At 43.6% G+C, this 22,507-nt stretch overlaps 1 protein-coding gene across 1 annotated transcript in view; it reads left to right on the forward strand.

Moving 5' to 3' along the window:
• LOC126252289 (uncharacterized) overlaps positions 1 to 22,507 on the forward strand; it is a 485,958-nt gene that overhangs the window by 376,485 nt on the left and 86,966 nt on the right. Inside the window, exons 11-12 of the mRNA XM_049953169.1 lie at positions 11,842 to 12,114; positions 18,820 to 19,080. Coding sequence (XP_049809126.1) covers positions 11,842 to 12,114; positions 18,820 to 19,080 — 534 coding nt within the window. The remainder of the gene's footprint in view (positions 1 to 11,841; positions 12,115 to 18,819; positions 19,081 to 22,507) is intronic.

The raw sequence follows: 22,507 nt of genomic DNA on the forward strand, positions 1-22,507 counted from the left end.
AAGGGAGAGAAGGAAACATAGTAGGTGAATATGGATTGGGGGGAAGAAATGAAAGAGGAAGCCGCCTTGTAGAATTTTGCACAGAGCATAACTTAATCATAGCTAACACTTGGTTCAAGAATCATAAAAGAAGGTTGTATACTAAAAGGTATCAGATAGATTATATAATGGTAAGACAGAGATTTAGGAACCAGATTTTAAATTGTAAGACATTTCCAGGGGCAGATGTGGACTCTGACCACAATCTTCTGGTTACGAACTGTAGATTAAAACTGAAGAAACTGTAAAAAGGTGGGAAATTAAGGAGATGGGACCTGAATAAACTGACTAAACCAGAGATTGTACAGAGTTTCAGGGAGCGCATAAGGTAACAATTGACAGGAATGGGGGAAAGAAATACAGTAGAAGAAGAATGGGTAGCTCTGAGAGATGAAGTAGTGAAGGCAGCAGAGGATCAAGTAGGTAAAAAGACGAGGGCTAATAGAAATCCTTGGGTAACAGAAGAAATATTGAATTTAATTGATGAAAGGAGAAAATATAAAAACGCACTAAATGAAGCACGCAAAAAGGAATACAAACGTCTCAAAAATGAGATCGACAGGAAGTGCAAAATGGCTAAGCAGGGATGGCTAGAGGACAAATGTAAGGATATAGAGGCTTGTCTCACTAGGGATAAGATAGATACTGCCTACAGGAAAATTAAAGAGACCTTTGGAGAGAAGAGAACCACTTGTATGAATATCAAGAGCTCAGATGGCAACCCAGTTCTAAGCAAAGAAGGGAAGGCAGAAAGGTGGAAGGAGTATATAGAGGGTTTATACAAGAGCGATGTACTTGAGGACAATATTACGGAAATGGAAGAGGATGTAGATGAAGATGAAATGGGAGATAAGATACTGCGTTAAGAGTTTGACAGAGCACTGAAAGACCTGAGTCGAAACAAGGCCCCGGGAGTAGACAACATTCCATTAGAACTACTGATGGCCTTGGGAGAGCCAGTCATGACAAAAATCTACCATCTGGTGAGCAAGATGTATGAGACAGGCGAAATACCCACAGACTTCAAGAAGAATATAATAATTACAATCATAAAGAAAGCAGGTGTTGACAGATGTGAAAATTACCGAACTATCAGTTTAATAAGTCACAGCTGCAAAATACTAACGCGAATTCTTTAGAGACGAATGGAAAAACTGGTGGAAGCGGACCTCGGGGAAGATCAGTTTGGTTTCCGTAGAAATGTTCGAACACGTGAGGCAATACTAACCTTACGACTTATCTTAGAAGAAAGATTAAGAAAAGGCAAACCTACGTTTCAAGCATTTGTAGACTTAGAGAAAGCTTTTGACAACGTTAACTGGAATACTCTATTTCAAATTCTAAAGGTGGCAGGGGTAAAATAGAGGGAGCGAAAGGCTATTTACAATCTGTACAGAAACCAGATGGCAGTAATAAGAATCGAGGGGCATGAAAGGGAAGCAGTGGTTGGGAAAGGAGTGAGACAGGGTTTTAGCCTCTCCACGATGTTATGCAATCTGTATATTGAGCAAGCAGTAAAGGAAACAAAAGAAAAATTCGGACTAGGTATTAAAATTCATGGAGAAGAAGTAAAAACTTTGAGGTTCGCCGATGACATTGTAATTCTGTCAGAAACAGCAAAGGACTTGGAAGAGCAGTTGAACGGAATGGACAGTGTCTTGAAAGGAGGATATAAGATGAACATCAACAAAAGCAAAACGAGGATAATGGAATTTAGTCGAATTAAGTCGGGTGATGCTGAGGGAATTAGATTAGGAAATGAGACACTTAAAGTAGTAAAGGAGTTTTGCTATTTAGGGAGTAAAATAACTGATGATGGTCGAAGTAGAGAGGATGTAAAGTGTAGACTGGCAATGGCAAGGAAATCGTTTCTGAAGAAGAGAAATTTGTTAACATCGAGTATAGATTTAAGTGTCAGGAAGTCGTTTCTGAAAGTATTTGTATGGAGTGTAGCCATGTATGGAAGTGAAACATGGACGATAACCAGTTTGGACAAGAAGAGAATAGAAGCTTTCGAAATGTGGTGCTACAGAAGAATGCTGAAGATAAGGTGGGTGGATCACGTAACTAATGAGGAGGTATTGAATAGGATTGCGGAGAAGAGAACTTTGTGGCACAACTTGACTAGAAGAAGGGATCGGTTGGTAGGACATGTTTTGAGGCATCAAGGGATCACAAATTTAGCATTATAGGGCAGCCTGGGGGGTAAAAATCGTAGAGGGAGACCAAGAGATCAATACACTAAGCAGATTCAGAAGGATGTAGGTTGCAGTAGGTACTGGGAGATGAAGAAGGTTGCACAGGATAGAGTAGCATGGAGAGCTGCATCAAACGAGTCTCAGGACTGAAGACCACAACAACAACATCAAACATCAGCAATTACTCGTAGATTATATTAAAACTAAATTGTTTGATGAAGACGTTACTTGATAACAAAAACGCGCTGCCTCTCTTCATTTACTTTCGCCTAGAAATGGCTGTCGAATACTGCCAAACCAAAAGCCAAGGGATCTTACTGCTTTCCGATATACGTTGCTGTCAGGTCTTCCATATCATTTGGTCGACGTGAGCTGTTTCAAGTTGTGTATGACAGAGAATGTTTTAGAATATCAATTGTTTTCCTTTGTAATAAACAGAAAGATTTTCATTCTAAGCTATCCAAGTTCAAAATTTTCGAAATATTAGTTCAAATTTAATATTCGCTTCTATAATGTAGGAAAGTATTTCACAGTTGCAAAACTCGTATCCGACTCATTGTCCTTACACTTAGTCGCTGACCATAAATTCTAGCTCAGGGTGACACCAGTTTAAGTAACCTAATGTAACGAAGACTGTTTCCCAGTGCTCTTTCTCACCGGAAAACGTGCAAATCACTCAGTAATTTCTGTGTGTATCCAATGCATACGGATTGTAGAATTTAATGGTGCTCTCTCTCTTCCACTTCTGTATACAATATGCCTGACCTAAACGGGCCCTTTATCATTACAGGCCCTGGGCAGTGCAACATCATACTGATAGCAGTAATGTGCTTATACTGACAACCTCACTGTTCGTTTTACCTGATTTTGTAATCATTTAAATAAAGCAACATGACCTTCCAGTGGGAGACATTTCGTCCCCCTTTTCCTTCTGTGAAATTTTTCAGTAAGCTTTTTGCCTTCCATCCAGTGAAATGCGGCAGAGTACGCCTGGTAAACGCTTCACAGACCACGATTTAGTGCCACTAAGATGATTTCTTTAAACATTGGTGTAGCTGAAGGAATATAGTTTCTTCTTAAATCGTCTTATGCAGCAACGTTCACAGATATCTCAAATAGGAAATGCTCTTTATCCAGGTACAAAGGTTGTAAAACAAACTTCCCACAGTTTGTGTCAGGTTGATCTTTTCGTGTGATAGCACTGCGTAAGTATTTTGTCTAAGAGGTATCACAAGTATTGTTCCTGTAGCTGTGGGAATCATTGGTTGAAAACGAGTTTAACACAAGTGGGTACAGCACTGCTAAATATTCAAAATGATTATCAACCTAAGTCTAAGTTCATCCACAAACTGAGGCGTATTTATAATGTTGAAGCTAGACTGTGTATCCTTGTCTTCCTTGAGTGGGCATCGGAAGGCGTTTACACACACGTGTACGAGGATAATCCCAAAAGTAAGGTCTCCTAAGGGACACGCAAGAACCAACGCAGGCACAAACGAGACATCCTTAATTTTAATGCCAAGCAGAAACCACGGTAGTTAAATAATTTTTTACCCTCTCTCTCATTCTTTTTTATTTCTCTCTCTCTCTCTCTCTCTCACACACACACACACACACACACACACACACACACATTCTTTTTTATTTATGTTTGTTTGGTGTGCTCGACTATCGGCGAGGCACGAAAACGTCCGTGAATGAGTTTCTTAGTGATGAGTACAGTTACGAAAGAAATATAGAAACAACTACGAGAGTTTCTGATGGTTCAAATGGCTCTGAGCACTATGGGACTTAACATCTGTGGTCATCAGTCCCCTAGAACTTAGAACTACTTAAACCTAAGGACATCACACACATTCATGCCCGAGGAGGGATTCGAACCTGCGACCGTAGCAGTCGCGCGGTTCCGGACTAAGCGCCTAGAACCGCTAGACCACCGCGGCCGGCTGAGTTCCTGATTTATGATGCTTAGTTTTCAGTGAGTTCTGAGTATTATTAGTAACTAAACCTATTTACAGAAATGCGTATCAGGGGCATTACTTATTCCAGCACCGAGCAAGGTGGCGCAGTGGTTAGCACACTGGACTCGCATTCGGGAGGACGACGGTTCAATCCCGTCTCCAGTCATACTGATTTAGGTTTTCTGTGATTTCCCTAAATCGTTTCAGGCAAATGCCGGGATGGTTCCTTTGAAAGGGCACGGCCGATTTCCTTCCCAATCATTCCCTAACCCGAGCTTGCGCTCCGTCTCTAATGACCTCGTTGTCGCCGGGACGTTAAACACTAACCACCACCACCACTTGTTCCAGGCTGTGGAAGCCGCGTCATTGAGACGCCAGCTATGGTCACTACCCAGCCCGCTGTAGGATCACATCGGTTCGTCTTCCTCCTGCTGGTACTGTAATTGAGATTTGGCAACAAGGCAAGGTATGTTTGGCAGCTCTGTGAACGACGAGTTACTTCCTGGTATGCACGGAATTAAGCCTCAAAGTTCACTTGATTTTTCCTGTCATTTCCATTGAATAGTCTGAGTTATTATCGCTTGAGTTGTAACAAAAGATTGTAAATTTTCGATTTTCAGCCCAGAAAAGTCGTTGCACGTGGAAATCGCAACTAATCTCGTCCTTTAAATAGCGGTTTACGAGTTCTAGCCACTACTGAAATCGTCAGACGGAGGCACAACACATACCTCTTCGCTAGCTCTTTGGTGACGTGCTGACCTGTGAAAAAGCGTCTGTTATGGTTCGCGGCTCCAGTCTCACTGACTATAAAGCTTTTATCAAGTCTGTGAAAGAGCTACAAGCAGTCATATCAAACATCGATAAGGAAATCGCAAGAAAATACTTTCAGCTCATACTGCAATGGTGAAAAACTTACAATGCTGCACAACAGGTAACGACTCTTTCTGCTGCTGACAAATTTAGGGTTTCTAGAAATACATAACTTTATTTATGGAATGCCACATTTGCATACCTGTTGAGTATGACACAGCATACCAATTAAACACAGATCCAATCGAAATCTAAGTGAGTAGTATTTTACTAATTAGTGCCGATAGAGGCGCGCTTGTGTGCAGATACTCAGTTTTATTAAAAAAAGGACTTTCGTCGTAAGGTTATCGTGGGTAGTTTTATTTCATTTCTTATAATACAGTGCAAAATTTTAGTAAGGTTTCTCTTAGTGATGTTAAAACAATACTAAACATGAGAGAGAAATTAATCATCAACGGTATACGTGAATTCTCTGATGTTATCTATAACAGTTTGACAATGCACATGCAGTTTATTGATTACATGCATGTAGAAAACTTGTTCTGAGTTAAAGCTGTCAAACAAGGTTTGAAGAAGAATAAAATGCCACTACCAGATGACAGCTAATGTATAAAAAAAATTTCTCACTATTTTGGCACGATGCGCTCTCCCCATACATAATACAAAAAATTCGAGATGAATCTGCTGCCTGGCCGTCTATTAAGCCTGATAAGAACAAAATGTCGCAAAAGTTAGTCCTTTTTCACATGCGGCTATTTTGGGTTGGGAAGTGAAGGGAATTAAGTTCAAAGTTCCATTAAATTGATAACGTCAGCAGACAGCAGTATTGCGTTTTAAAAATGTAGCAGCGAATAAAATGGAACTCGCGATGTCTTATCTATGGTGCACCACGCTTACCGTTACACTACGAACTGTCATGGGGCTACATCAACTCCAGAAGTCAACAACAAGTCCTCCAGAACTTCCGCATTCCACAGCGCTGTGAGATATTGCATATGACCGGATCTAGACTTCTGAGAGACAGGCAGTTCCAGCTTATCTTTTGCACTGCACGACGTTCTCGACAAACAGATAGCGCAGTAGAGTAGCTCAAATGGAAAGGAACACTCCCTATTTAAATTTCTAAATCCTACACTGCTGGTAGTTCTGTGTAGGTTGCAGTTACATGATTTTATTTCGGTGATTACAAAATAGAGTCGAATGTATGCACTGGGTAGCCGAGGCAGCTAGTTCATAGCGATTTGGTCAACCAAGTAAATGTATGTACTGAACATGCTGCAAACCACTACAGGGATCCTGTGTTTCAGAATTCTTATCGAGTATGCCGCAATGGTGTTATGATAGGGAAATGAGTCTTACTGAAGAGAATTTGGTGGTCTGTTGTATTGATGAAAGTTTTTTATGATGATGGTCTGGGTTCGATTCCGACTCCTGCCGATGATTTTTAATAGGGACAGACAGATTCTATTCTCTTCTGGCTACACCAAAAGAAGAATGTATAATGACATTGTGGTATGAAATTGACATTAAACATGATATTCCTTCTCTACCAAGTAGACATGAGGTTGAACCACAATAAAGTCAGGAGTGGCGAAATGTCTTCCAAGCAATAATACTGGCATCTGGAAATGCTTCAAGGCCACCATAGTGTGCGAGACTGCCCCAAACAACAGCCAGTGTCAGCCATGTACTGCTTCCAAACACTGCTTGCACATCACAAGTGAAGTTCAGACACAGTCCACGAAACACATTGCCACCTCCAATTAATTGCTGTTTATTAAACTGTCCAGCCAAGTCAATATCAATTGCTTTTAAGCTCCGATACACAGGTTCACTGCCCCGCCAGCGACGACGGTAGCCTAGACGTCGCAAAGGCACTGCTGAGGCCCATATAAACAAATACTCATCAGCATTTAATTTCTTCTTCTTCCTCGTAGACAAAATAAATGGCATGCTGGGAACCAATGTACCATAAGGCTGTTTAGCCAACAGTCCTGTAGTCTCAGCAATACTCCAAGTCTTCTAAGCAATGTTACGTTCGCTTGTGTTAACGTGCCTCAGCAATGCCTTTGCGACGTCTAGGTTACCGTCGTCGCTGGCGGCGCAGTGTACCTGTGTATCGGCGCTTAAAAGCAATTGATATTGACTTGGCTGGACAGTTTAAAAAACAGCAATTAATTGGAGGTCCCAATGTCTTTCGTGGATTGCGTCTGAACTTCGCTTGTGATGTGCAAGCAGTGTTTGGAGGCAGTACATGGCTGGCACTGGCTGTTGTTTGGGGCAATCTCGCACACTATGGTGCCCTTGAAGCATTTACAGATGCCAATATTATTGCTTGGAAGACTTTGAGTATTGCTTTGACTACAGGACTGTTGGCTAAACAGCCTTATGGTACATTGGTTCCCAGCATGCCATTTATTTTGTCTACGAGGAAGAAGAAGAAATTAAATGCTGATGAGTATTTGTTTATATGGGCCAAAGTGGGGAATGGCAATTGTAAAATAAAGATAAGGAACTTTCTTATACTAGTTATTTATTTCTAGTGACGAAACAAACGCCATGTAGGTTCACAGGATACTTATTCCATCTTTTATTTGAGCTTCTGTATGTCGATAAAATTGATTCTGAACTTGGAATGCAACTCAGACCGCCCTTAACGCGGAATTTGATTCCTTTGTGACAATACAGCTCGACTACATTTTGTTGTTTGTTCAAAACTGCAGATTCCTCAACATCTCCACATATTGCGCGTGAATGACTTCGAATCCTGGCCGGCACTAAAGTTTTAATTATGTATTATCAAGCTCTAGCATGAGAACACCTGTCTGCTGGTGGATAATAATTTTGATTTTTAATGCATTTTCAGTCGTTGTCAGCACTAACGATATCTGACGTTTTTGACTCCCAGTGAGACACAAAACTATTTGAGAGATCACTGTAAGTTCAAGGATGTTATTCCGAGCTGCTGGTGGAGAAAAATTCGGTAGCTGATATCTCTTAGTGTTTAGTCAACAACGATGTGTGTGGGGTTCGATTCCCAGTCAGCACTGAACTCTTCGCCATATTATTTCTAGTTCAAACATGGTCACATGTCGCTGCTGGTGTAACAAACGCATATGTAACGTTCGTTTTCCCTAGAATATAACAGCGATAGGTGACTGGTTGTAGACCTGGGAAGGAAAAAATTAATATTTTGTCTCGTCATTTCAGTTAAATCATCTAGCTACTGCCGAGAAAATCCGATTAGGCTCTGGGTTCGAATCCCTGTCCAACACAAAGCTTTACCTCACAGCATTTCAAGTAAGTTACGTGTGTGGTAGCAATATTTAACATTTCTCGTAGTTCGTTAACAGAGACAATAGATGCTGGGTAGGAATTCGCGTCCGTTAAAAATGTTTACGTTATGTGATATAAACTTGATAGTTGCTAACTGATACTGTCTAAAATCGAGATATATCACTCTCTGTATGCCTAGTCAGGAATGACTGTTAGTTTCCGTCAGTCACGAAATCTTAGTCTTCATGACCTGAGTTTGAATCCATATACAGAACGAGACGGTTCGTCGTGTCATTTGAAGTTCGTACATATTCTCAACTAGCTGCTCGTGAATAACTTCAATTTCTAATGTCATTTTGTGTTAAATAACAAGTATGGTATGTTACTTTGAAGAGAAAATCATGAATACGACGAACTTACTACGTGCATTACCCATCTGACGTAATAACGAGAGTGGTAACATTTCATTTCAAGTATGTCATTTATTGCAATAAATGTGAGCTTACAAGCCTTCAAGACAGTCTTAACTGTGAGGTGTTCCCCTGATATTTGTAGTACCGTGGTATTACTTACATCTTGAGTTATTGCGATACAGAGCAGAGTTATCTAGTGGTGACTTGTTGGAAGCATTTTCAATAGTCAAACGACTGTACCAAGGAGCGATTAGAGGACCTGCTAGACAGCTGCGTTATGTGGGTTGCATGCGAATCAGGCTAAATGCAATTCAGGTCGTTCGGATGCTTTTGAGCACGCTTGTACCTAGAAACAAGCAAAAAAAGCTAATTACGTAATTTAGTGTTTCGAAGCGATTATTTAAACGGTATGACTGCTCTTCGTCCAGTGCATAAATCGTTCTTGACTAGTTTTCAAAGGTGTCTCATGTTTACCGAAAACAGTACTCAATAGAAAAGTAAAAACAACGGTGGAGCGTTTAAATAACTTAGGGAATGCAGCCGGGTGACGTCAACGACAACCGCCGATATTGCGGCAGGTGAACACCCTGCCATTTTCGAGGCAAAACAGCAGAAAGTAAGCACTGTGCAAGGGAATTTAAAACCTCGGTTTGCAGTGCAATTCCGGAAAGATAACACACACACACACACACACACACACACACACACACACACACACTGTAAACACTGACACCACCACGCAACCGACGTTGACCAACGTTAGACATTATCGATCGTGAATATTAAAAACCAACGGGGGAGGTGCCATTAACTCTGTCCCTCTCTTGTTTGATCAGAGCAGTATTCCATGTATAATTCAAACAAAATCCTCCATCTCCACTTATAACGTCACTAGTTAATATAATCTCAACTGATTTCTTAATAACACTATCTCAATGACAGGAAGTGAGTGCCAGATTCGTCGTGTTGGCATTATTCCATAGGCTGACCAATGAGAAGGCAATACACTGAGGTGTGAAAGAGTCGTGGAATAGCAGTATGTACATATAAAAAAGACGATAGTACCAATTGCGCAAGGTATAAAAGGGCAGTGCATTTGCGCAGCTGTCTTTTTTACTCAGGTGATTCATGTGAGAAGGTTTCCGAAGTGATTATGGTCGCACGACGGTAATTAACAGACGTTGAATGCGGAATTATAGTTAGTTAGTCGCATGGGACATTCCATTTCGGAGATCGTTAGGGAATACAAGGAATACAATATTTCGAGATCCACAGTATCAAGAGTGTGCCGAGAATACCAAATTTTAGGCATTACCCCCACCCCTCCAGTACGGACAAAGCAGTGGCCGACAACCTTCATTTAAAGACCGAGAGCAGCGGCGTTTGCATACAGTTGACAGTGTTAACAGACAAGGGGCACTACGTGAAATAACCGCAGAAATCAGTATGGAACGTACGGCAAGCGTTGTGACAGTGAGGCGAAATGTGGCGTTAATAGGCTGTGGAAGCAAACGGCCGACACAAGTGTCTTAGCTAACAGCACAACATCGCCTGTAGCGCCTTTCATGGGCTCGTGACCGTATTGGTTGGACCCTAGACGACTGGAAAACAGCGGCTTGGTTGGGGTTGGGTTGTTAGGTGGAGGAGACCGGACTGCAAGGTCATCGGTCTCGCCGGATTGGGGAAGAACGGGGAAGGAAGTCGGCCATTCCCTTTCAAGGGAGCCATCCCGGCATTTGCCTGGAGCGATTTAGGGAAATCACGGAAAACCTAAATCAGGATGGCCGGACCCGAGACTGAACCGTCGTCCTCCCGAATGCGAGTCCAGTGTGCTAACCACTGCGCCACCTCGCTCGGTGGCTTGGTCAGATGAGTCCCGATTTCAGTTGGTAAGAGCTGATGGTAGGGTTCAAGTGTGGCGCAGACCCCACGAAGCCATGAAACCAAGTTGCCAACAAGACACTGTGCAAGTCGCTGATGGCTCCGTATTGGTGTGGGATGGACTGAGTCCTCTTGTCCAGCTGAACCTATCACTGACTGGAAATGGTGATGTTCGGCTACCTGGAGACCATTTGCATTCATTGACTTCATGTTCTCAAACAGCGATGAGATTTTTATGAATGACAGTGCGGCATGTCACCAGGCCACAGTCGTTCGCAACTGATTTGGAGAACATTCTGGACAATTCGAGCAAATGATTTGGCCACAGGTGGTACATAATAGAGAGGTCAGTTCGCGAAGAAAATCCTGCACCGACAATACATCCGCAGTTATGGCAGACTGTAGAGGCAGCATAGCTCAATATTTCTGCAAGGGACTTCTAACATCTTGTTGAGTCCATGCCACATCGAGTTACTGCACTACGCAGGGCAAAAGAGAGCCAGACACGGTATTAGGAAGTATTCCACGACTTTTGTCACCTCAGTGTATTCTGCAATAGCAGATTTTCTGGGCTGTCTCAAACATGTGAGACGCTTATGCTCAGTACATCAGTTCTCGGCGGTCCTCCATCGGTGTATTGAGTGCAAACGTCATGCGCACTTACAACAGCTGAGCAAATATGCTGTTCCAGAACATTGTCTTGGCACCGATCGCTTGAGATTTAATTAGTGACATAAAAAGAGATAAAGGTGGTTGCTTAAATTCTAAGTGGAATCCATGCTCTATTCCAGGTCAAATAACAGAGGGACAGAGGTATGCTACTTCGCCTGTTGTTTATTAATATCCCCTATCGATAACTTCTGATGTCGGTCATATGTTTGTTACGTGACGGTGTTAGTTTTTAAAGCGTGTGTGTCGGTGCATGTGTATGTGTGGACCTGTGTGTATGTGTGTGCGCGTGTATGTGTGTTTGTTACCTTTCTGCATATGCCCTGCGTACCAAGGTTTCAAATTTCCTTTCGCAGCACTGTCTCGTTGCATTTGTGACTTCAAAATCAAAGGCGTACACCTGCCAAAATGTCGGCTGTTGTCAAAGACGTCATCGAGCTGCATTCTCGTAAGTTATTTCAACTTTTTACACGTTGGGAGGAACTCAAGTTCCAAATCGTAGGTTGGATAATGCGAAATGACCAGAGAGGGGTTTATTAACTGTTTTCTGCTTGTGCTACAGCGCACCGCAGCATCTGGCCACTTTGTGTGCAGGTGAGCAATGAAGACCTGGCAGAAACCAAAGAACAGCTGGGCGATGAAGACGGCGGTAAAGAAGGCGGCGAAGATGGCAGCGAAGAAGGTGGCGAAGAAGATGAGAAAAAAGGTGGTGAAGAGGGCGGTGAAGAGGCCGGCGAAGCAGGTGATGAGCCCGAGTCCAACGGCGACCACGAGAACGGCGTGGGCGAAGAACAGCCCGTGGCCGAGGGTGTGGTCACTGGAGAGGGGGCGGGCCATGACGTGCAGCAGGGACAGGCCGACGTCTGGGTATGTGCGAGCAGCGCCTGTCTCTGCAACCGAAAAGTTTTAGCTCTTTCTGCGCATTCACATGGAGATATTTATCTTATTTTATTTGCCTACTCTTTGACAATCTGAGGCAAAGTTACTTGCTCAAGTGCCTACCTACCTACCTAATAAATTTGGTGTGTAATTACACTGTCATAAGCATATGCTAGTATGCGCAAAAAATTCCTGGAAACAGTAGACATATTAAACGGTAGAAATAGCAGATGCCAGCCGCTCTGTCAAGTCCTGCTAAGTCTCCACAGGTTATGTCGAACAACTTTGGTTGCAGTGCTTCACAGCTGTTGAGAAGTATGATCTAGGTCGTTACACATCTCTTCACATTGGTTATTGCGTTACTTGGGAACTAGAGAAGTACATTGAAGTATTGATGTTGCTTTTTCTAATACTCCTGCATACGTCTGCAGTTGTGTCTCACTGTCCATATACTATGTTCTATTGTTTCTCTTATTTTAGGAAGCGAAAATAACTTCGAAGTAATACGGTTTTCTTCAAATGGCTAGCACTGATTCGAGGTTAACAATCACAACATATTGTTAATGGTTTAAGCTCCCGGTATCGGGAGCCTCATTACTTAGTCGGTAACACAGCACGAGATTGGGGCCTAGTGCATCAGACTCGGTATCGGGTCCCACATATTGTATTATCTGTAGGGGTCTTAACATTCGAGTATGCAAGGTGGGCTAGTGGCAACAGAAGTGAGGCATCTTCTGTTGCACTGACCAAAAGCAAATACTGCTGTTTCGAAGTACTGTTGTTGGTATCGCAGGTATTTGACTTACTCTCCCAACTTGAGGATGCTATTTAGCACCGTACCTGCTCTATAATAAGAGGTTCGCAAGTTCTAAGTAAATAATATTTGCTCAACAAACTCACTCTTGTGAGGAGAAGATGCTTACGTCTTTCACCTAACAGCGAACATTTCTAACTGTGTAATGATTCCAGCTGATTTTATGAGAGTTTCCATCACAGTAAGCGACAACATTCACTAGATACTAGCCAAAATAAAAAAATCTGAACAAGTGTTCGTAACCAAATCGATCCATAAAATTTTTCAAGTGGATTAATGGTCCTAAAGAAAGACACTAAAACAGTCCCTAGACTATAATGCTGGCCCTGTGGCCAAATATTCTTCCACAGTGTTCGTTCTTCTGTGTCATTAAATGTGGAAGACCGGAACGTCCGTTTCAAAGGAAAAAATATGGCATTTCTGCTAAGTTATTTAGGGAAAGATCAGGAAACCTGCATCGGAATGGTCAGACGCAGATTTGAATCACTGTCCTCACAAACGCGTGTCCTGTGTCTAACCACGGCGCTTTCTGAGTCAAGTAGCACCGTGTTTTCGGGTCCACGTTAAAGTTTCATTTCCCGTTTTAACGTCAGTTTGGCAGAAGCTTGGCAAGGATACGCTTACCTAGTGCAGTAGTGAGTCACTGTGCTGTTCCAATAATACATCGCGTTGTTTACATCCTAACCCTTACATACCACTCTTATTCCTTAGGTTCTAACACTATTTTATCATTGTAACACTGTTTGCATGCTAGTCATTGATTACGTATCTCTGTGTTTAATGCGAATGACGATCATGTTGGCTACACTGTTTCCTAAGCGGAAAGCTCTGCACTTCTGTCTTCACACCTATGCACTTGGCACACTGTTTTCGTTCTGCAAGTTTAACTGTAATTTTCCTACTGCTAGTTCATCCCATCACTTTTCGTAAAACTTCCATTTTCTTGCATGATTCAGTGTACCTAAAACTGTCGTGTTATTAATATAGTGCTGTGTATTAGCATGCTCTTAATCTTCATTGATTGTAGCCTGTTTTCCACATGTAATAGCAAGTCTTACGATCGAGATGCTTGGTGTTCACTTACTATCTTCACTGTTTTACACATTTCGTGACATTTCAAATTTTGAACAGAAATAAAACCATAAAGTATCACGGTTTATTTTCACTAAATAGCCTCTAAAATCTTTTGAGATATCTCATAGATAAGGAAGAATCTTTTCGTTGGATTAATTGATATAGCAAGAATAATACATAGTATGCCCGCCCAGCTGGCAGGGCGGTCTAACGCGCTGCGACCCGAGCGGTAAGGCGTGCTGGTCCCCGGCACGAATCCGCCCTGCGGATTGGTGTCGATGTCCGGTGTTCCGGCAAGCCTGTTGGTGGTTTTTAATTTTAAGGCGGTTTTCCATCTGCCTCGGCGAATGCGGGCTGGTTCCCCTTATTCCACCTCAGTTACACTATTCGGCGATTGGTGTGCAAACACTGTCTCCACGTACGCGTGCACCATAATTACTCTACCATGCAAACATTTGGGGTTACACTCGTCTGGTATGAGACGTTCCTGGAGGGGGGGGGGGGGGGGGTCCACCGGGGGCCGAACCGCACAAATACCCTGGGTTCGGTGTGGGGTGAGTAGACTGCTGTAGCCTGTTGTAGGGTTGTGAACCACTGAGGGCTACCGCGGGGACGAAGCCTCTCCGTCGTTTACAATACATACTATGCACTCACTGTCAGTTTGTAGACAACAAGGTGCGCAGTAAGTTATTTTAACTAAATAATCTCGTACTTTTTCTGAATGACAGCAATATTCCGCACTGCTGTAACTGGTTGGATTAAAATATCCCTTTATTTTGCATCCGGCAGTACTGTGCAGATTCGGCTGCGTAGCCATTTTCAAATGATCCAGTTGTATGACCCATCAGGTGAAGCGACATCCATAACTGTGAAGTTAACCATATAGTGTCGCTGTACACAGTTAAGGACGCTCTTACACTCTTACGTGGTATGCAAGGTCTCTTCTGTTTACGAGACACTTCGTGTCATGTCTTTAATTGTAAAGTCAGCAAAACCCGCTACGTTTTTTTTCCCAATGCGTGACTTCAAGAACGCTTCAACTACATGCGAGTCTGTTAATGTGATGGTTTATGCTGCATTACCGACACTGAGCAAAATTCAAAGTTAATTGACATTTTAATTCACCTAATGCACAGCGAAATGGCAGTGTGTAACCATTCAGAAAATGTGAGGTGACTGTAATCCTATTGCAACCAAAACATATTTTACCCGTGACATTTGTTGTATGTAATCCATTACATCCCAAAATGAAAAATGATGCCCATAATTACATAATTATGAAACCGACTTAAACACAGACACGGATGAATAATGTTTGGTCTAAGATCTTTGTTCACTTACCTAATGACTTAAAACTTCTATTACACAGCAAAGGTAAATTTTAAAATAAGCCGAACAAATATTTTTTGGGCCTCTCCTCTCCTCTTCGTACAGGGACTCTAACTTAAAATCTTGCCGGCCGGAGTGGCCGAGCGGTTCTAGGCGCTACAGTCTGGAACCGCACGACTGCTACGGTCGCAGGTTCGAATCCTGCCTCGGGCATGGATGTGTGTGATGTCCTTAGGTTAGTTAGGTTTAAGTAGTTCTAAGTTCTAGGGGACTGATGACCTCAGCAGTTTAAGTCCCATAGTGCTCAGAGCCATTTGAACCATTTTTGAACTTAAAATCTTATAACTTCAGTACTTCGTAAGAAATACATACTTCTGTCATTAGATTAAATTTTTGCAGTTTGTATAGCCATGAATAAGAGACCTTTAAAAAGTCATTACCTAATATGAATTATGTTTGATAGCGTGTGAAGATGTTCGACGATTATCGAAATTTACAAAATATAGGTGTTCGGTGTTTAGAGAACGATGCTTTAATATCGACACCACCGCCAATAATTGTTTTGTCATTTAAAATAACTTTTTTCTGAACAATCCTCATAACGACTCCAGTGCAAAACATAAATAAAAAACTATGATCTGGACTGCTTTTTGTTCAAATATGTAGTATAATCGCTATGTTCCGTAATGATGTAACAAATTATTAATTTTGACATGTTCCTGAGTGCGAGGAAGCTGAACAAAGAAAGACAGAGAGGAAAATAACTTTCATTAAGAAAACTAATATTTCTTAGATTGATCGTTGCGAAACAGGGGGAAACGGCTGAATCAGACAGTATTGCTCCCACTTACATGGTTGCACAGCCATAGACTGCAAACCTGTGTCCACAAAGATAGTGCTAAATGAAATACTTGTAATGGAGGGTGCACACTTCGATTTTATGTAGTGTAAATTACGAGCTTATCAGAGTTGTGAAAGTTTGTTACTCTTAAATCAGCTGCATGACACGCATATTTCCCAAATTTTCTAAAGTGCAAGTTCTTCACAGTTATGCTATAGCGATGTACTAAGCTCTGATGAAAGCAAATTATTAATTTATTATTATATTAAAATATTTATATTTTTATCATTATTAAAGTTCCTGGCATGTGATCTCCGGATTTGGTGAGGGGAAGAGGGGGAGAGGGGGGGAGGTTGGGAGCTGCGGGGGGGGGGGGGAGGGGGGGAAGGAAAGGAAACAGTTAACAGTCACTGTCGGCATAACACTGAAAGGAGTCTACACAGTAAACAACATCAATGAACAATTGTATTTGTTTTGGGATGCAGTCTCGTAGAATTTTTAAATGACTTCATATTCACCATCGACTGTACTATTTATTTACAAGATCATCTATTGCAGTTTCGAGGGTAGGTCATTTTGAAGTGGTTACAAGTGCTGTAAACAGCTGCAGTCAACATTAATAAACAGAATAAAAATTACATGTGTTTCGATGTGACAACGGCCGAGATGAACAATAGAGGCCACACCATTCTTGTTCTCTTTATGTTGAACACTGTTGTATTTTCAGCATCTTTAACCTAAGGTCGAAATTGCAATTGTGGATATTTTAAATAAAGTAGTACAGTTGTTGGTGAATATGCAATCATTTAAAGAAGACAACAATTAACTCAGGAAGCGTGTAGGCCTCGTTCTCAATTTCCTTTCCTCCAACGGAGACAGATGAACTTAATTGCTTAGTTTACTTCGGTTTACTTTACTTTAAAAGACACCGTGACCTCCCCGAGAGCTGATCCCTGGCTTCGTGCCTGGGCTACAGGCGGTGTTAAGGGTGAGGGTGTATCAAAAAGAATCATCTGATTTGGCACGTCGATATTTCTGAAACTAATAAATATATACAATTAATTTTGTTTTTTTATGAACGGGAAACTCAAAAACAGTTTTTTCATCCTTTTCATAGGTTCCCAGAACGAAATTTTCACTCCGCTGCAGGGAGAAAATTTCATTCTGGAAACATCCCCTAGGCTGTGGCAAAGCCATGTCTCCGCAATATCCTGTCTTCCAGGAGTGCTAGTTCTGCAGGAAAGCTTCTGTGAAGTTTGGAAGGTAGGAGACGAAATACTGGCGGAATTGAAGCTGTGAGGACGAGCCGTGAGTCGTGCTTGGGTAGCTCATATGCTAGAGCAGTTGCCCGCGTAAGGGAAAGGTCCCGAATTCTAGTCTCGGACCGGCACACAGTTTTAATCTACCAGGAAGCTTCTTTTCATACATGTTCGCTATGCCCCCTCGAGATGCACCGCATATGTGAATGCCGTATTCAAATTCTTCCCATACTGCAGCGAGCAAGTCTTGAGTTACAGCTTCCACAGCTGTTGTAATGCGATGTCTCAGTTCATTCATTGTAGTTGGTAACGGAGGTTCATAAACAATCTTTTACAAACCCCACAAAAAATAATCACTTACAGTCAGGTCCGGTGATACACCCCCGCCAGGTTAGCCGAGAGTGCTAACGCACTGCTTCCTGGACTCGGGTAGGCGCGCCGGCCCCGTATCGAATCTGCCCGGCGGATTACCGACGAGGGCCGATGTGCCGGCCAGCCTGGATGTGGTTTTTAGGCGGTTTTCCACATCCCACTAGGTGAATGCCGGGCTGGTCCCCATGTTCCGCCTCAGTTTCACGGCTCGCAGATACCTGAACACATTCGCACTATTCCATGGATTACACTTGATGCAGACAGTTGGGGTACACTAATTCCATCCTGGGTAGTACGGCGTGGCGGCAGGAAGGGCATCCGGCCACCCCTTAACCATTAACTTGCCAAATCCGATTAATGATGGCTGACCCTGCGTACCTGTGGGAAAGGCTCAAGCGATACATACATAGTCAGGTCCGATGATGTTGGAGGTCAATGATGTGTTTGACATTCGACGTCTGTATCAGACACTCGTGGATGGCCCGGCGATATGCCTTGACACACACAACCTGTTTCTCGGAGCTGCTCATGCCATCGTCTAATGCTCAGCGTTGTAGGAGGATCCACACCGTACCTAGTGCGAAAGTCAAGCTCAACAGTTATTACTGAACGTAGAATACAAAACACTTTCTGTTGTCCTGACACCATTTTTACTAGAACTGAACTGGGCGCACACTGCTGCTACCTAGCGGGAACCAGATAAAACTCGAGAATTTGCTCTTTCCAACAGTACGTTGTTCACGTACATATCTAAAATAACTAGTTATGATTTTTTAAATAGGATGATTCTTTTTGATACACCCTGTATTTTCTACATTGTGGTTATATTTGTCCCAGTCTCAGTCGTCCATTGTATGAAGCATAACCGACTGGAAGTACTCCAGTACGATTATTCCATTGGTCTAATTTCTGCATTACTCGAGCTGTAAATGTAATTTTCTGTTTCAACAGACACGCTCCTGACTTTTCTGCGTGTTGCTCATTAGTTTCTCCGTTGTTGACAGGTGCGCAGCGAGGAGGAAGACGAGGGCGAGCAAGCGGACGACGAAGACGCGGCAGGGGAGGAGGAGCAGCAAGACGCGGAGCAAGAGAAACCAGAGGACACTGAGCAGGCGGGAGACGAGGAGGTGTCGAGGCTGGTGGCGGCTGGCGACGTCGACCAGCTGGCGGCCATGGTGCTCAGCGGCGACGGCGCCCGGCTGGCGGGGCTGCGCGCGCACCACCCCGACGTCCAGGCCTTCCTCGACAACGTGCCCGCCTACATGGTCAGTACCACACAGCAACCTACCTACGCAGGTACACAAAAATTGATTGATCGTATGCTATTATTGACATGGAGTGGTTGGGCTCCCTAGTGCAATTCTTTCCATTTTACGCCACTTCGGTGACTTTCGCGTCCATGATGATGAGGTGATTAAGGGCAACAGAAACACCCAGTCCCTCAGCCGAGAAAATACCCAATCCAGCCGAGAGTCCAACACGGCAGCCCATGCAGCAATGTTAACCACTAGACCTCGAGCTGCGAACTATAGGAGCAGAGGGGTGTACCAAAAAGCAGGGTATTTAAATTGTTTTATTTTTATTATACTTCGCAAACCACACTTAAGTGCCTGGCGCACCACCTTCGCCGGCCGGAGTGGCCGAACGGTTCTAGGCGCGACAGTCTGGAACTGCGCGACTGCTACGGTCGCAGGTTCGAATCCTGCCTCGGGCATTGATGTGTGCGATGTCATTAGGTTAATTAGGTTAAAGTAGTTCTAAGTTCTAGGGAACTGATTACCTCAAAAGTTAAGTCTCATAGTGCTCAGAGCCATTTTGAACCACCTTCACAATAATTCTCTCTTACTCCAGTCTCGAACACCGCGCGGAATAAACGAAATTTCCGTGCGAGCCCTGATTTCCCTTATTTTATAATGATGATCGTTTCTCCTTATGTAGGCCGGCTTCAACAAACTATTTTCGCATTCGGAGGAGAAAGTTGGTGATTTAAGTTTCGTGAGAGGATTCCGCCACAACGAAAACCGCCTATGTTTTAGTGGTGTCCACCACCGTCTTGTATCATGACAGTGACATTCCCTGCCCTATTTCGCGATAATACAAAATGTACTGCTCTTCTGTGAACTTTCTCCATCTATCTCTCGCTTGAGCCTTGTCCGGCGCGGGATTAGCCGTGCGGTCTGAGGCGCTGCAGTCATGGACTGTGCGGCTGGTCCCGGCGGTGGTTCGAGTCCTCCCACGGGCATGGGTGTGTGTGTTTGTCCCTAGAATAGTTTAGGTTAAGTAATGTATAAGCTTAGGGACTGATGACCTTAGCAGTTAAGTCCCATAAGATTTCACACACAGCCTTGTCCCGCAGTTACGCAGGGTCAGCCGTCGTTAATCGGATTTGGCAAGTTACTGTTTCAGGGGTGGCCGGATGCCCTTCCTGCCGCCACCCCGTACCCCCTGGGACGGAATTAGTGTACCCCAACTGTCTGCGACTAGTGTAATACATGGAAGAGTGCGAATGTGTTCAGATGTCTGCGAGCCGTGTAACTGAGGCGGAACATTGGGACCAGCCCAGTATTCACCTAGCGGGATATGAAAAACCGCCTAAAAACCACATCCAGGCTGGTCGGCACATCAGTCCTCGTCGTTAATCCGCCATGCGGATTCGATCCGGGGCCAGCGCGCCTACCCGAGTCCAGGAAGCAGCGCGTTAGTGCTCTCGGCTACCCTGGTGGGTCTGTGAACTTTCTCCATCTACTCCGTTAATCCTATCTGGTAAGGATCTGAGACCCTCCCCCAGCAGTACTCTAGAAGAGGAGGGACAAGGGTAGTGCAGGCAGTCTCTTTAGAAGATCTGTTGCATTTTCTAAGTGTTCTGCCAAACTCTCTATGAAGAGAGTCCATTTGCAGAAGAAACGTTCCTAGCTGGTGAAATATTTCTGCAAGCCACTTCAGCAACTCACAAGACCAAGTGGAGTAACCTGACAGAGACCCTCGACATGAAGCTGAACAGTAGACAAGCCTGGAAACTGCTTAAAAACCTGAGTGGAGACACTGTAAAATCACTATTCTACGATTGTGACTTCCGATAAAGTGGCAACCCTGCTCCTGCAGAACGGCATAATAGAAGGAAGGACGCCCAAAGGAGCTCTTCAGCACGAGCCAGAAACAGAGCATTATTTTCTTAGGGATCCCATCTCCATGGCTGAACTCGAAGCTGCATCTCCAGTTTGAACATGCATAAGGCTGCAGGTGTTGATGACCTTAGAGTTGAACAGATAAAGAACTTCGGCTGTAGAACGATGGAGTGGCTACGAAGACTAATGAACACATCTGTCGCCAAAACACACATCCCCAAAATGTGGCGGAAGTCTCGAGTCATTGAAATACTTAAGCCTGGTTAAGAACCAAACGACCCAAAAAAATTTCGGCCTATCTCCCTCTTATGCCACACCTTCAAGATATTAGAACGGCTGGTACTTAATCGAATAAGTGCCACACTCGAAGTGAAGTTTATCCCATTACAAGTAGGCTTTCGTGCTGGCAAATCATGCTGTAGTCAGATCTTGAATCTAACCCAGCACATCGAGGACGGGTTTGAGCGTGGTGAGATTACTGAAGTCGCTTTTGGTTATCTAACAGTTGCGTACGACACTATGGATCATTTGAAAATAGTGTATGACCATACTAAGGTCTACCAACTAACATCTCTTATTAGCGCCTTCCTTCAGAATAGAAGATTCCAAGTCTCATTACAGGGTCAGAGAAGTAGATGGCGAACGCAGAAGAACAGTAAGGCAGTGTGCTTGCTCCAGCACTGTACAGTATCTACACAAGTGATCAGCCAATACTAGCACGAAACAGACTCTTCGTCCATGTGGATGACACAGCAGTAGCTGTTCAGGGGCCAATCTTTAAAGAAGTAGAGGGAAAACGGTCTCTAGTAATGGATGAACTCTCCAAGTACTATGATACCAACCATCTGAAGCCCAATCCCAGTAAAACTCAAGTGAGCGCCATCCACTTGCGAAACAGGGAAGCGCAACAAAAGAGAGCAACTGAAATATTGCCTAACACCAGTCTATCTAGGTGACACACTGGACAGGGCTCTAACTTACAGGCATCAATGTCTAAACGTGAAATAGAAAGTCATTGCTCGCAATGGGATACTTAAGAAGCTGATTGGCAGCAGCTGGGGAGCCAATCCGCACCTCCTAAGGACTTCTGCACTTGCGCTTTGTGTATCAGCCGCTGAGTATGCTGCTCCTATGTGGGACGCTTCAGCTCATGCTAGGCAAGTCGATATTGCGGTCAACGATACTGCAAGGATCATCTCCGGATGACTGAAGCCAACACCAGTCCGATTGTTGGAATAGCCCCACACCACCCAACATCCGGAGGGCCACTGCTGCAGACAATGAGAGAACAAACCAGGAGAATGACCGCCGACATCCTCTGTATGGTCATCAGGGAGCAAGATCCCGCCTTAAATCCCGCAAGAGTTTCCTTGCTAGGACTGCGCCACTGGAGGGAGCACCAGAAGCAATTCGTCTTGCAACATGGTAGACCTCACTGCCCATAGACGTCTCACCAAAAGAAGAACTAGCTCCTGACGCAAACCTACAATAGCCTGTACGGAGGTGCCTCAACCGCCTAAGAGTGGGCGTCCCCCGATGCAAGACCAACCTTAAGAAATGGGGAATC

The sequence above is a fragment of the Schistocerca nitens genome, chromosome 4 (genome assembly GCF_023898315.1).
Source record: "Schistocerca nitens isolate TAMUIC-IGC-003100 chromosome 4, iqSchNite1.1, whole genome shotgun sequence".
NCBI classification, from domain to species: Eukaryota; Metazoa; Arthropoda; class Insecta; order Orthoptera; family Acrididae; genus Schistocerca; species Schistocerca nitens.